This window comes from Rhamphochromis sp. 'chilingali', assembly GCF_963969265.1.
Source record: "Rhamphochromis sp. 'chilingali' genome assembly, chromosome: 9".
NCBI lineage: Eukaryota > Metazoa > Chordata > Actinopteri > Cichliformes > Cichlidae > Rhamphochromis > Rhamphochromis sp. 'chilingali'.
The window spans coordinates 2227126-2240163 of record NC_137936.1 but is presented as its reverse complement, the minus strand read 5'-3'; the positions used below and the strand labels follow the sequence as shown (position 1 = coordinate 2240163).

Sequence of the window (13038 nt, the reverse complement as noted above, 5' to 3'; positions counted from 1 at the left end):
ATCATTTGGGATTCTGTCGACAAGGGCTGAACGGTCAACTGCCACTGAACTGTCAACCAGGTAACCCAGTGTTGCAGCTAAGCACTGTCCTCCTTGTGCTTCAGCAGTTCCTGCAGTGACTCATGCCATCATGAGGACACAGAGTGCAGTCACAGTAGCCCTAAAGCGCTTGATATAACTTGTGTCATTCACCCGTTCACCCAAGCATTTTTTCTAAGATTTTTGTACCTCAGTCCTTTTTTTCTAACATTCACACACATTCATTTGCTGATGGATACATCAGAGAGCAAGTACAATCTGAGGATAGAAGACGCACTTCCAAACAGGGAGAGAGTGCCCTGATGTAGAATGGGGAAGAGTGGTGGTTGATAGCCCAGAGATGCCTAAAACAGAGCCTGTAGCAGAGGAGGTGAGTGAATTCTGGGTGTATTCAACCTAGGACAGTTGAGAGGACCAGATGGAGGGGTTTTGAGGAGTGATGCAGCCGAGGGAGATCTCAATCTCCTGGTTGAGCCTTTCAGTTTGTCCATTTGTCTGTTGGTGTTGGCCCCGAGGGCATTGCAAAATGCCTTCCAAGCTTGGGCGATGAACTGGGATTCTGTGTAACTTAAAAACATGAACAGCAAGTAGTTTGGCTATGTCTGAGGCCATGGGTAATTTCTCAAGGACTAGAAATTGAGCTGCTGTAGAGAATCTAAGAACCCATTCACACACATTCCAAGTGTGTGAATGTGTGTGTGAATGGGTGGATGACAGGTTGTGTAAAGCGCTTTGGGGTCCTTAGGGACTAGAAAAGCTCTATACAAAATACAAGCCATTTACAGGCCAATCTATCAATGGTAGATAAGGTTACTGTCACACCGGGCTGTTAACCCACTCTAGGTCATGTGTCTCATTACATGAGCCAATGTGTAAAAAAAAGGTGTGGGTCATTATCAACACTGAGTACTGCTTTTATTTCTGGCACAGATGGCACATGCCACTACATAGTCCTTGACATACCTCCATGATGACCAAGCAGAAGTAACGTTTGAAAAGAGAAATGGGTGGCCAGTGTAAGTCCAGTGGATCACAACAGAATGGTCAGTGATGGAATCCTATCGGTAGTTAGGGGGACCTAAGGATCATGTTCATCCTGCACAGCTTGATGGCTCATTTTCTACAAATCCCATTTCAGTGATCCAACAGTACATGAAGCATGAAGTATGGAGAATTCATTCAGGGTCCAGCAGGCTGGTGTCATCCAAGTACTCGTTAGAGAGTGCGTCCGTTTTGACATTCCTTGACTCTGAGTGATAGAACATTAAAATTGAAATGTCAGGAAAAATGGAGACCAGTGGGCTGGATGAGCATTTAACCTTTTAGCACTTTTAAGGTAATTGAGGTTCTTGTGATTTGTTCAGATAACAAAAGTCTGCTCGGCCTCCTCCAGCCAGTGGCATCACACCTCCAGTGATGCTCTACATCATAATTGAGTACAGTGGGGATCAGCTACCAGAAGGAGAAGGTACGGGGTTGCAGGTTACCTTGGAGGCCTGACCACTGCGAGAGAACTGCCCCCACCCTGGAGTCAGACACATCTACCTCAATGATGAACTGGAGCTTGGTATCTGGTTGCATGAGGACTGGTGCTGAGGTGAACAGTTCCTTTAATTAAGTGAAGGCTGCTGCAGCTTCTGAGTAACAAACAAAGGGCACTTTAGGCGAAGTGAGATGTGTGAGAGGTGTAGCTACCTGACTGTAGTTGCGGATGAAGCATCAATAAAATGAAAAGCAGAGGAAATGCTGTACCAGCTTCTGAGATGGAAGGAAGAAAGGTCTCTCAACACATCATTTACCAGAGCTTGAAAGACAGCGCATGCATTTGTTAATCCAAAGGGTATGACCAGGTATAAAGTGTCCAATATGTGTCAAAGGCTTCCACTCGTCACCCTTCCAGATGCGTATTAAGTGGTAGACGTTACGGAGATTGAGTTCAGTGAAATCAGTGACCCCCGGGAGGGGCTTAAAAGCAGAAGTGATTGGGGGCAGTGGATATTTGTTCTTGAAGGTTATTTGAGTCCACGATAGTCTATGCATTTGTCTTTCTTAATAACAAACAAATAAACAGCACCTACAAGGGAGGAAGACGGACAGATGATTCAAGCGGCCAAAGATTGTATTTTTCCATCACTTCCTTCCCATGCCGCGACAGGTTGTAAAGGCAACTGAAGGGAAGATTGATGGTGCAGTCATAGGTTCTGTGCAAAGACAGAGATAGGGCTTTATCTTTAGTGAACACTTCCTGTAAATTGTGGTATTCTCTGGCACAGCTGAAAGATCGGGAGGAGTTGTGTGAGCTGAATCAAACTTCAGAAACTAGTCCAACTTACTGCCGGCAATATGAACCAAGCCCGCGCTATGGTTGTACAGGGAGTGAACGGCCAACAGCCAGACACTCCATACTCCCAAAGCATCGCCCACATGATACTTTGAGGGTTGAGATTGAATGCCTTGCCCACAAAATGAAGTAAAAAGTTAAGCAAAAAAGTACACTGGTTTGGCAAACTTCCACACACCCTTGAATATCCCCAAGGTGATGGTCTAGTGTCCCACAACCAGGAGGAAAACTGCATTGTTCCACCTAAATCCAAAGTTCAGCTAATGGACAGACTGTCCTCTCCAGTACCCTAGCATAGATTTTCTGAGGAGTGTAATGCCCTAATAATTGGATCACTCCCTCACCCCTTTTAAACAAGGGAACCATCACCCCAGTCTGCCAATCCAGAGGCAATGCCCGAGACCTCAACCACCACAATGGTAGTGGGATGCTTTGTGAATACAGCACTGCTTCCCCCTCCTGACTCCTCTAATTGTTTGCTAGAATTGCTCTGAGGCAAACCGAAAGCCTTAATCCATGGTCTCACCAAACTCTTCCCACACAGTTTTTTGCATCAACCACTGCCTGAGCTTCACTCTCCTTGGCTTAGCAGTCAGCTGCAACTGGAGACCAAGTCCGATCTTTACCATCTGGTTCTCAGATTATTCCCACACCAAGAACGAACTACCCTGCAGCCACAACTCCCTGGGGCAGGCTCAGCAATGGAGATGCAGAACATGGTTCACTCAGCATCAGTATCTGCAGAGCACCCTTAATAATCTAATCGAAGCTCTGCCAGAGGTGGGAATTGAAGATGTCGTGGAATGGTGCCTCTGCCAGCTCATTATACATTTGGATGCACCAGGTATGCCCAGCATCTTCCCCAACCACCAGATCCAACAGTTGACAGTTCAGCATCTCTCTTTAACTGCATGTCCAAGACATATAGCCGTAGATCTGATGATATGATTACAAAATCAATCATCAACCGCTGTGTCCTGGTGTGTACCAGAGTGCACTCTCCAGCACCCTACCCAGTGAATCCAACAAGGCTGACACACGGGTACAGATGACAGTCAGGACCTAAGGTTCCCCCTAAGGTGCAGGCAAGCAACCCCTCATCCACTGGTGAAAACTTCAACATACAGGCAGCAAACTGGGAGGATACAAGTATACCCACCCCTGCTTGCTCATTTAGGGCAATTCCATAATCAAACAGAATCAGTCAATGTGCTGCTAGGCAGAAGCAGGACTCGGGTGTGGACTCTCTTCAAATTAAAAAGTAAATTTATTTACTAGTGGTGCAACTACACTACCGCCCAAAGATTTTACAACAATCTTTCCAGTCATTTATTGCAATTCAAGTCATTCAAGTCCAATGAATAGCTTGAAATGGTACAAAGGTAAGTGTTGAACTGCCAGAGGTTAAAAAAAAAAGGTAAGGTTACCCAAAATTGAAAAATAATGAACATTTCATAATTATAAGAAAAGGGCTTTTTCGGTGAACACAAAATAGGTTAATAATTTAAAGCTGTCCTGCAGGTTGATCAAGCCTTGAAAGCTGCTGTTACTAATGCCTATGGGTGTTTCAATTTTTCTGGATTACTTACAACCCCCTGTCTGCATAAATGCAGTGATGGAACACACTGTGATACCATACCTTAGTGAGCATCAGTTGAACAGTATTGCACTGCAGAAAGTAGTGTGTTGCTACAAAATGGTGAGAAAAAAGGCAATTAACAATAGAAGAGAGACAGATAATCACAACACTTAAAAATTTACCTCTTTTCTATACAGAAATTGCAAGAAAATGTCAAGGAAAGCAGAAGCAGAAAGAATACTGAAACTATAATTCATGTATAATGACGTTACTTTCTATAACACACACACACTCACACGCACACATATGCATGTACACTGACACAGACCTACACTCACCCCCACCCCCTCCAAATGCCTTCGAAGCTTATGTCTTCTATGTCGTGACATGTGCTGATTCATGTGCTGAGGTGCTTTTTTCTGTTCTCAAACTGATCTCCCGGTTGGAGCTCAGTCTGGGGGGAGTTATTTTTTCTCCTCGTCTTTCCTCATGTTGTGCTTTTTCCATTGTTATACCCCTCTGACCTGTCTTCCCCATGTGATGTTGTAATGAATGTATGGTCGGAAGGGTAAGATGGCACTGGCAAAGGTCAGCAGCCTTAACCCAACAAATTTCCCATGCTTGGGACTAATAAAGGTTATCTTATCTCATCTTAACCAGTAATTTGAGGTTGTTGAGGAAACACTGTTAGTTAATAACATAATAGGTGAATAATGTGGTCATGGATTCACCAAGTGCTTTGCCGACTAATAAAGTGTTACCACAAAAACAAATGTTTTGTTTATGTGAATCTGCATGTTGAATACTTTGTATGAATTTTGCATATTTAAATAATTTAATTAATCTGAAATATAATTAAACCATCTCAGCGTGCATGCCTCCACTTACAATGCCTCCTTCAGTTATAGGCACAACTACTTGATCCTGGTTTGCTGTTGGATGCTTCATAATGTCTCCTATATGTAAGACATTATGAAGGCTCTACAAAGAAATGTTGGCCCACCCCATGTGCTGTGAGAGCCTGTAACTCATTCTCCAGGGGGCAAACTGAAACTTTTTTCAGATTATGTTGGTGCCACCAGCACGGTGGCACGGTGGTTAGCACTGTTGCCGCACAGCAAGAGGGTCCTGAGTTCAATTCCACCATCAGGCCGGGGTCTTTCTGTGTGGAGTTTGCATGTTTTCCCTGGGTACTCCGGCTTCCTCCCACAGTCCAAATCTAAATTGCCCATAAGTGTGAATCTGTGAGTGAATGTGAGTCTGTGTCTCTGCGTGTTGGCCCTACGACAGACTGGCGACCTGTCCAGGGTGTACCCTGCCTCTTGCCCTATGACAAGCTGGGATAGGCTCCAGCGCCCCCCACGACCCTGGAAAGGACAAGAGGAAGCGAATGGATGGATGTTATATGGAGTGACCCTGATAAGAAAATTTTAATTTTAATTTACTGATTAATTCCAGTTTCAACACCACAGTTTTAATAAAGAACAGAAGATATGCATTTTACATTTCAATTAATAAAAGTAAGTAATATTGCCATTTCCTTTATTAAAAAAGTTAACAGTTTTTTAAAAATATGAATTATACGTTAGATCGAAATCTGAGGTATAAGCAAATGCTAACATTATCCGTGGAAAATATGGGTATTTTGACATTTGTGCTGAAAGGTTCAACAGAAACTTTGAGTGCATTTTTTCAAATGCCTCTGTGTTTCAGGCCCGACGGTATCGGCACAGTCACTGTTGAGGAGAAAGAGCGCTTTGAGGAAATCAAGGAGAGGCTACGGGTGCTTCTTGAAAACCAGATTACACACTTCCGGTAGGACCCATTGCAACAACTACACAATGACACATTGTCCAATTGGACTGTTGAAGTTTGAAAAAAAAAACAAAAAACAAACCTCTTTTCTAAACAGGTACTGTTTTCCATTTGGAAGACCTGAAGGGGCATTGAAGGCAACTCTGTCCCTGCTCGAAAGGGTAAGACTGTTGTAACACAGGATAAAACATAAGATTGATCCTACCTGTTTTTGGTGGCTCTTTGGGAAGGACTATATGTCCAGTCATACAATACTACGCTGCTATTTCTTTTTTATCATTGTTGATTTTGCTACTACTTGCTAGGTTTGTCAGGTTTCTTTTTATTTACTGGAGGGAAAGAGTTAGTTGATTTTTATAACAAACAATGCGGAGCAAACTGAAACCTGTTTAATTCTGCTCTCTACCTTTAAACTTTAGCTCAAACTGTCATCTTTTCTTGAAACTAATGATAATATTTCCATGCCAAAACCAAACAAAACAACACTAATTAAAAGTAATAAAACTCTTAACATGAGGACAACAAAACCTAAAGATTTAATGGGACATATGGAGGCTATAGAGTAATTTTTTCATTTAAGCCTGAGGACATGTTTTTACAATATTTATTTACATCTTTTATTAAAAGGTACTGCAAAAATAAATAAATAACAATAATTTTGCTGTGTTTTTTGTATAAGGTTTTAATGAAAGATATTGTCACCCCAGTCCCACAAGAGGAAGTCAAAGGTGTGATCCGTAAGTGTTTGGAGCAGGCAGCTCAGGTCAATTACCAGCGTCTGTCAGAGTATGCAAAACTGGAAGGTACGTTATTACTCTGCTCCTTTGTGTGAACGCAATCTTGCTATAGTGCTAGTGGTAGCTGCAATAGTAGTAGTCGTAGTAAAAGCTGTTATGACATTTATTGTTTTTTGGAAATTCCATTTCCATCTTATGGGAACTGTCAGATAAATATATCCAAATGAAGAACACATTACAGTTATAGACATTGCATACCTTAACAAAAACAAATGCCAATTAATATGCTATGCAGAACCAGATGGGAAAGATCTGAAGTGCAGAGGGGATTTTCTAATCTTAGTGGGGAGGTTATTTAAAATTATGGTGACAGTATATGAGAATGTTTAATAAGCTTGTAAAACACAGAAAATTGAAATGCAAAAGTAGTAAATATTTTCACCGAATTTGACCAATCAAACATTAATAAACTGAAACAGTAGTAAACCGATGAAGTCAGGGGTCTATTTCTCTATAGATTTTGCAGACAATATTTGAAATGCTAGAACAACATTTCAAATAATGTCTAGTATCAAAATGGATAAAATCAAGCAAAACTGTATGGTAGTACTTTAAATGACAGCAACTATTTAGTTTTTCTTCATCATTTTTTTACTAAGATAATTACAGTAAAAATGCATTCAATTCAATCTTGCTGACTTCTTCCACCGTGCTTTAGCTTCTCGTTCAGCCGAGTCTTACACTGCCTTGGTTTACCTTTGACTTGCCTGGTAACTGAGAAGATTCTCCTTGTTTCCTGTTCTGGGTTTTCCTTGTGTTCTGATGACTTCCACACTAATCCTTCTGTTTTCCTTATCTATTGGCCTTTTCTGCTTTTAACCTCTGTTTTAAAGCAGGTGGGCGAGTAAGACACAATGAGACTATCTTTTGTGCCAGGATTTTATTTTACTTTTGTTTCTTGCCTCGTCTAGGTTTTCTTTAACAGCAACAAGCATTCTGTAGGCCCCTGAAACAATGACTTATTAACTGTGTCAGAACACTAACCTCTTTTAATGTGTGATAATTCTTCAGATTTGACATGTGAATATGTAAATTTAATATCTTTTGAACTTACTATATGTGTGACCTTAAACCTTTGACATTAAGATTATTAATGTTCAATATAACAGCTGAGCTATTTTCTTGTCTTCTGAAATAGACTTTACATATACAGCACCAATATTTTCTCTGTTTTAGGAACAGATGTCATTATTCTCTGGAACTTTTTCATACTTGACAATCAACTCTAACAGACTCAAACTGACACGTTTGATTAGAGTCATGTAATACACATAAGACAAGTAATTAACTGCTTTGAATTTAAGGGTGTTTTCACACATGCGGTGTGTAATTCATTCAAATTAACTCTGGTTTGTTTTTGCCCTTTGGTGTGACTCGTTTGGGCAGATATGAACACAGTAATTGCGCTTGGACCAAAACAACCGCACTCTGGAGGAGGTGGTCTTGGCATGGTTCCAAATGAACGCCAGAGGAGTTGGTTTACAACGTATAACAACTAGTTGTAATCAGTTTGAACTAAAAAAAAAAAAAAAGCTGTACATATGCTTTGTATTCTAGGATGTGGCAAGGTTTCCGTTACGCCCCACTTAAAAATGAAGTGTTGTCTGGGGTGGGGGCCCCCAGCCACTAGAGGTCAGCGACCGTAACAGTTTCCATGATCCTTATCTGTTTACTTTTTGTTTATGTCCAGTTTATGTGTCGTAGTCTTAGTCAGTGTTTATTTCATGTTTTATATTGTTAGTCTTTGTCCTAAATGCATTGTTTTCAGTTTTGCTTCCCTCTGTCTCATTTCCTTGATTTAGTTCAGATGTGTTCCCTGGTGTGTTCCATCTCCCTGATTACCTCATGTGTGTGTTCAAGCCCTCAGTTTCCATAGCTCTTTGTCGCGTTGTACTGTTTATAGTGTTAGCATTTTGGGTTTGCAACTCCACGCACTCTGCGACACAAAGTGTTTTAGGTGTGCAAAGGTCTGTATGGGCTAGCAACTAGCTGTGAAATGAATGTAAATTCTTGTTCAAGTAGAATACAAGACCTTTTTCCTGTATTTACTTTTGTTGCTTCCACTCCAGACAGCTCTGGCGAATAAGCAGACTGAATCTTCTCACGTGGTTTGTAGTGACGCATTTTGATTCACTTGGATTTTTTTTCTCTGAGTAAAAACAAACCCAAACATGGGGAAACGATAAAACTGACTAGAACCGCATCAGCTGATTCAGACCAGAGTAAATGAACTACAGGTGTGAAAATGCCCAATGATACAATAGAATGCTGCTCAAAAAAATTAGAAATTCTTTGAAAACAAATTAGGTTTCAGTGGAGAAATTACATAATGCTGGATATGAAAATGCAAATTATCAACCTACAAAAGGTTAATTTCAAAGACACTCAAAAATCAACCAAAAAAAGTAATGTGGCACACTAGTCCATGTTGCTGAAACGTCATTGTAGCAACTCAAAGCGAGTTGTTTGAATGTACTTGCTCCTAATGAGAAGGCATACTCCTAATGACTCAACAGATTGTGCTCCTGGACAGTCTGAGATGCAGCCTGGTGGTACTGGATGGACTGAAATATAGTGTGCTAAGGGTCCTCTATTGGATTTAGGTCTGGCAAGCTTGGGGGCCAGTCTATGTTATCAGTTCCTTAATCCTCCAGGCGCTGCATGCATGCATGCTCTTGCCATATGATACACGTGCATGTCATGCACCAGGAGCACCTAGGACTCAGTGCAGCAGCATAGGGTCTGACAATGGTTCCAAGGATTTAAACCCAATATCTATTCAGGTGCCGTTGCCTAGCAGTGACCACTGGTACCTCTAGAGGCTATTGGGCAGACGTTCACATCAGTGTCCTGTTGGAGGTCATTTTGTACTGCACTGGCAGTACTTATCCTATTCGTCCTTGCGCAAAGGGGCAGATACCCGTCCTGGTGATGGCTTGAAGATATTGTACAACTTCACATTCTTGAGACTGTGCTGGGAGACCCAGTAAACCTTCTGGAAATGGTATGTATTGATGTGCCGTCCTGGAGGAGTTGAGCTACAGTACCTAAATCCTACTACCTCTGTAGGGTCCAGGTATTGCCTTATGCTACCAGTAGTGAAACTGACCCTAGCCATATATAAAACTAGCAAAAAACAGGGAAAAAGATGTCACCAACAAAAGGTAAAACCATTCCTGTTTTGCAGTTGACTCATTATTACTCCTTTCGCTCCGTCACCCTTGTTCTGTGTCTTCCTAGTCTTGTCTCTGTCTCATCCCTCTGTTCCCCATATTTAGCCAGTCTGCGTCTCAGTTTGTGTTTCTTGTGTTTTATGTTGATAGTCTCTTGTCCTGTGTGCATCATGTTCAGTTTTACTTCCCCTGTCTCGACAGTTAGATTATGTCCAGCCATGTTCCCCAGGCGTTTCCTCTCCTCCCTGAGTCCCTCTTTTGTGTATATATTGTCTGTATCTCCTTCTGTCCAGTTTTGTGATATCCCATCTTGCTGTGTGTCCTGTCGGTACTGTGTTTCCCTGTATTATTCTGTTTGTTTAGTTTCTCTAACTTAGCATTCCCAGTTTAGTTGTTTAACCTTAAATTAAGTAAACTCTTTCAAGTATAGTCTTGCTTGTGAGTCTACATTTTGGGTCTGCCTGCCTGCCTCACACAGTAGCATGAAAAACTATCCCAGGAGTTTAACTGACTTGGTGCTATACTTTAATTAAAAGATGTTTCTTTAATCTTTTTGAGCAGTATATTTATATATATATGGCTACCTCAGTCATGCCCCACAGCTTAGATATAAAACAGCTGCGCAGATGTGAAACCAGTGATGGTTTGATTGGAACACATCTCCAAGCGGCCTGAAGCTGGAGACAGTCTCTCACTCCAAGAAGCAGACATCATGTCAAGGGGGGGAAACCAAGTAAGCAAGCTTACAGTGTAACCGTATGTTACCATATTGAGACTTACAGTTACTTACAAGTACTTACAATTTCCATATGTGCAGGGTAACTCACCCCACAAGGAGACAGTCAAGGCCCCACCAGATGCAAAGGCCCTGCCTGGGGGGGGGGGGCAAACATCAGTCTGCCAGATGCAAGACTGGCCTGAGCAAGTCAAGATGCAAGGACCGCTCATGGTTGGCCCGCAAGCTGATCAAGGAGACAAAGGTTACAGCTGAGGGGCATCTAGCACCTGCTTATGCCTCTAGGGGAACCTAGAGGCATAAGGCTGCCACCCAGTAGGACAACCGGGACTTTGACAAGTGCCTGCCCAGGATGGAAGGCAATTAAGAGCTGGGCCCTATTTCAGGAAGCCGGTTTAGTGCAAACTCTGAGTAAGTAAACCCTGAGTTAACGAAAACTCTGGGTTTTCGGTTTCACAAAGCGAGTTTAGATTAATTCTGAGTGAGTTACTATGACGACACTCCGTGAAGCTAACCTGCCCCCTAGCAGGTTTACTTCAACTAACCCTGACCTTCTCCGCCTCTTTGTCAGAAACCTGACTGTAGGAAGTGTCAGACATGGCGTGCTCCTTCCTTGAAGAGCCAGTAGATGTTGAAGCCCAAATTCTCTCCGCCGGGAGAGAGTGATTAGAGCGTGTTTGGACATTTTATCATTTCCTGATGATTTCCTGTGTGAACGTTACCGTTTTTCAGCACAATCTATAATTTATTTGAATAACATCCTCAGGCCTAATATTGCTCATGTGACACATCGCGGACATTCTCTCAGTTCTGTACATATTATTTGTATTGCACTTCGGTTTTTTTGCAAACGGGAGCTTTCTGTATAATATTGGTGACGCTGAGCACGTTTCCAAGGCTACCGTCTGTCGGGCAGTCAGGAATGTTACAGTTGCACTGAAACGTCTCCTGTACTCGTTTGTGGTGTTCCCCGGTCATAGACCCACAAGATTTATCAAAGAGGGATGCCACAAAATTGCAGGTATCAGGATGAACGAAACTTAATCCATGATGTGGTGATACTTGAACTACTACTTAAATCTTACATTTATTTTCACGGTTCCCAGGCGTGATTGGCTGTATAGATGGCACTCACATTCCAATCATTGCTCCTTCAGTAAATGAAGGAGACTATGTGAACAGGAAGTCTTTCCACAGCATTAATGTACAGGTACATAGTTCCCTGTAGCATTTCAAACTAACAAATTATTTCATTATAGTAATGGATGCTAATTTGTGTTCTCTGCACTGTGAAAATCATATGTGATGCTGCCAACATTATCACAAATGTGGAAGCCAAGTGGCCAGGCTCTGTGAGTGGTGGTGGTGGAGGACCTCCACCTGTTTTTCAGGCCTCCGCTTTTTTTTCTGTTGGCTATAACGGGTCACATTTGAGCATACAGAGTAAGCAAATATGTACTTGTAATGTGCTCAGATAATTTCAATAAGTGCTTACAGAAAGAAAATTAATGTAGCCTCTAACTGCAATTGATTTACATGGGACAAACAGACCAAGCACTATGGCTCATAATACAATTACACCTTACCTGTTTGGACTATATTTTTATATTTCATTTTTACTTTCTGCCAGGAACATTTGGGGCCTGTTGGGTTGCACCTGCGCTCACATCACAAAATAAAATGTATAAAATAAAAAATAAAATAAAATATAATAAAATAACGTGTTGAATGGGTGGAAATCCCTAGATCAATGTTTAAATTAACACTCACGCATTGACTCTGTCGGCTATGTTTTGCCATGCATGCTCCCTTTCTTTTGCAGCTGAGGCTGTGTTACTTTTTTTCCGCGGAATTTGCATGTTATCGGCATATGCTGCCATCGGAATTTCGGCCTCAAGCGCTGTGAAATACATTGACCGCGCCTTCTTTCCCTCCGTCTCCATGGTGACTCGCTTAATCTGTGCTCCACTAATCAGGGCTTTATGTATCCTCGTGCGCGCGCTTAACTTGGGGTTAAAGCAACTCCGCGTTGACTGAACTAATTGTTATCAGCCTTTCTGAAACCGAATATTCCGAGTTGGACAGTTCGGGGTTACTCAACTCTGAGTATCGTTTTTCACTCTGAGTTTTCTAAACCGGCTTCCTGAAATAGGGCCCTGGTCTGTTGTCCAAATCAGCTGGGGATACCTGACGTATAGAGCCAGCGCTCAGCCTCGCTAAGCGCTTAGCGACAGAGGTGAATGGCCTTAATCGCTATCACCATTCAATGCAGGGTCACAGCGTAAGGGGTGGACCTGCTCGAAAGTGATCCACTCGCCTGGGAAAGGAGGTTCCTCTGGGCCGGAAGCTCGCAGAGTCTTGAGTCGAGGAGAGGCTGGATCACTGAGAACCAGGGCATGTTGGGCCAGAAAGGGGCCACCAGGACAAGCCTAGTTTCTGCAGCCTGGACCCGGAGAGGACCAAGTGGAGGAGAGAGAAAGGAGGGAAGGTATACAAAAAAGCCTGGTTCCAGGGATGCACCAGGGCATCCCACCCCCGGAAAGGGCTGTCGAAGAACA

The 13038-nt window shown here is 42.4% G+C and overlaps 1 protein-coding gene across 2 annotated transcripts in view; it reads left to right on the top strand.

The window, feature by feature from the left end:
• The window catches only part of LOC308402256 (calcium-dependent secretion activator 1-like), a 336790-nt gene that overhangs the window by 200783 nt on the left and 122969 nt on the right, over positions 1-13038 (top strand). For both annotated transcript variants that reach the window (XM_080890943.1, XM_080890942.1), the window contains exons 14-16: positions 5673-5774; positions 5872-5935; positions 6454-6577. In XM_080890943.1, the coding sequence (XP_080747069.1) occupies positions 5673-5774; positions 5872-5935; positions 6454-6577 (290 nt within the window). The remainder of the gene's footprint in view (positions 1-5672; positions 5775-5871; positions 5936-6453; positions 6578-13038) is intronic.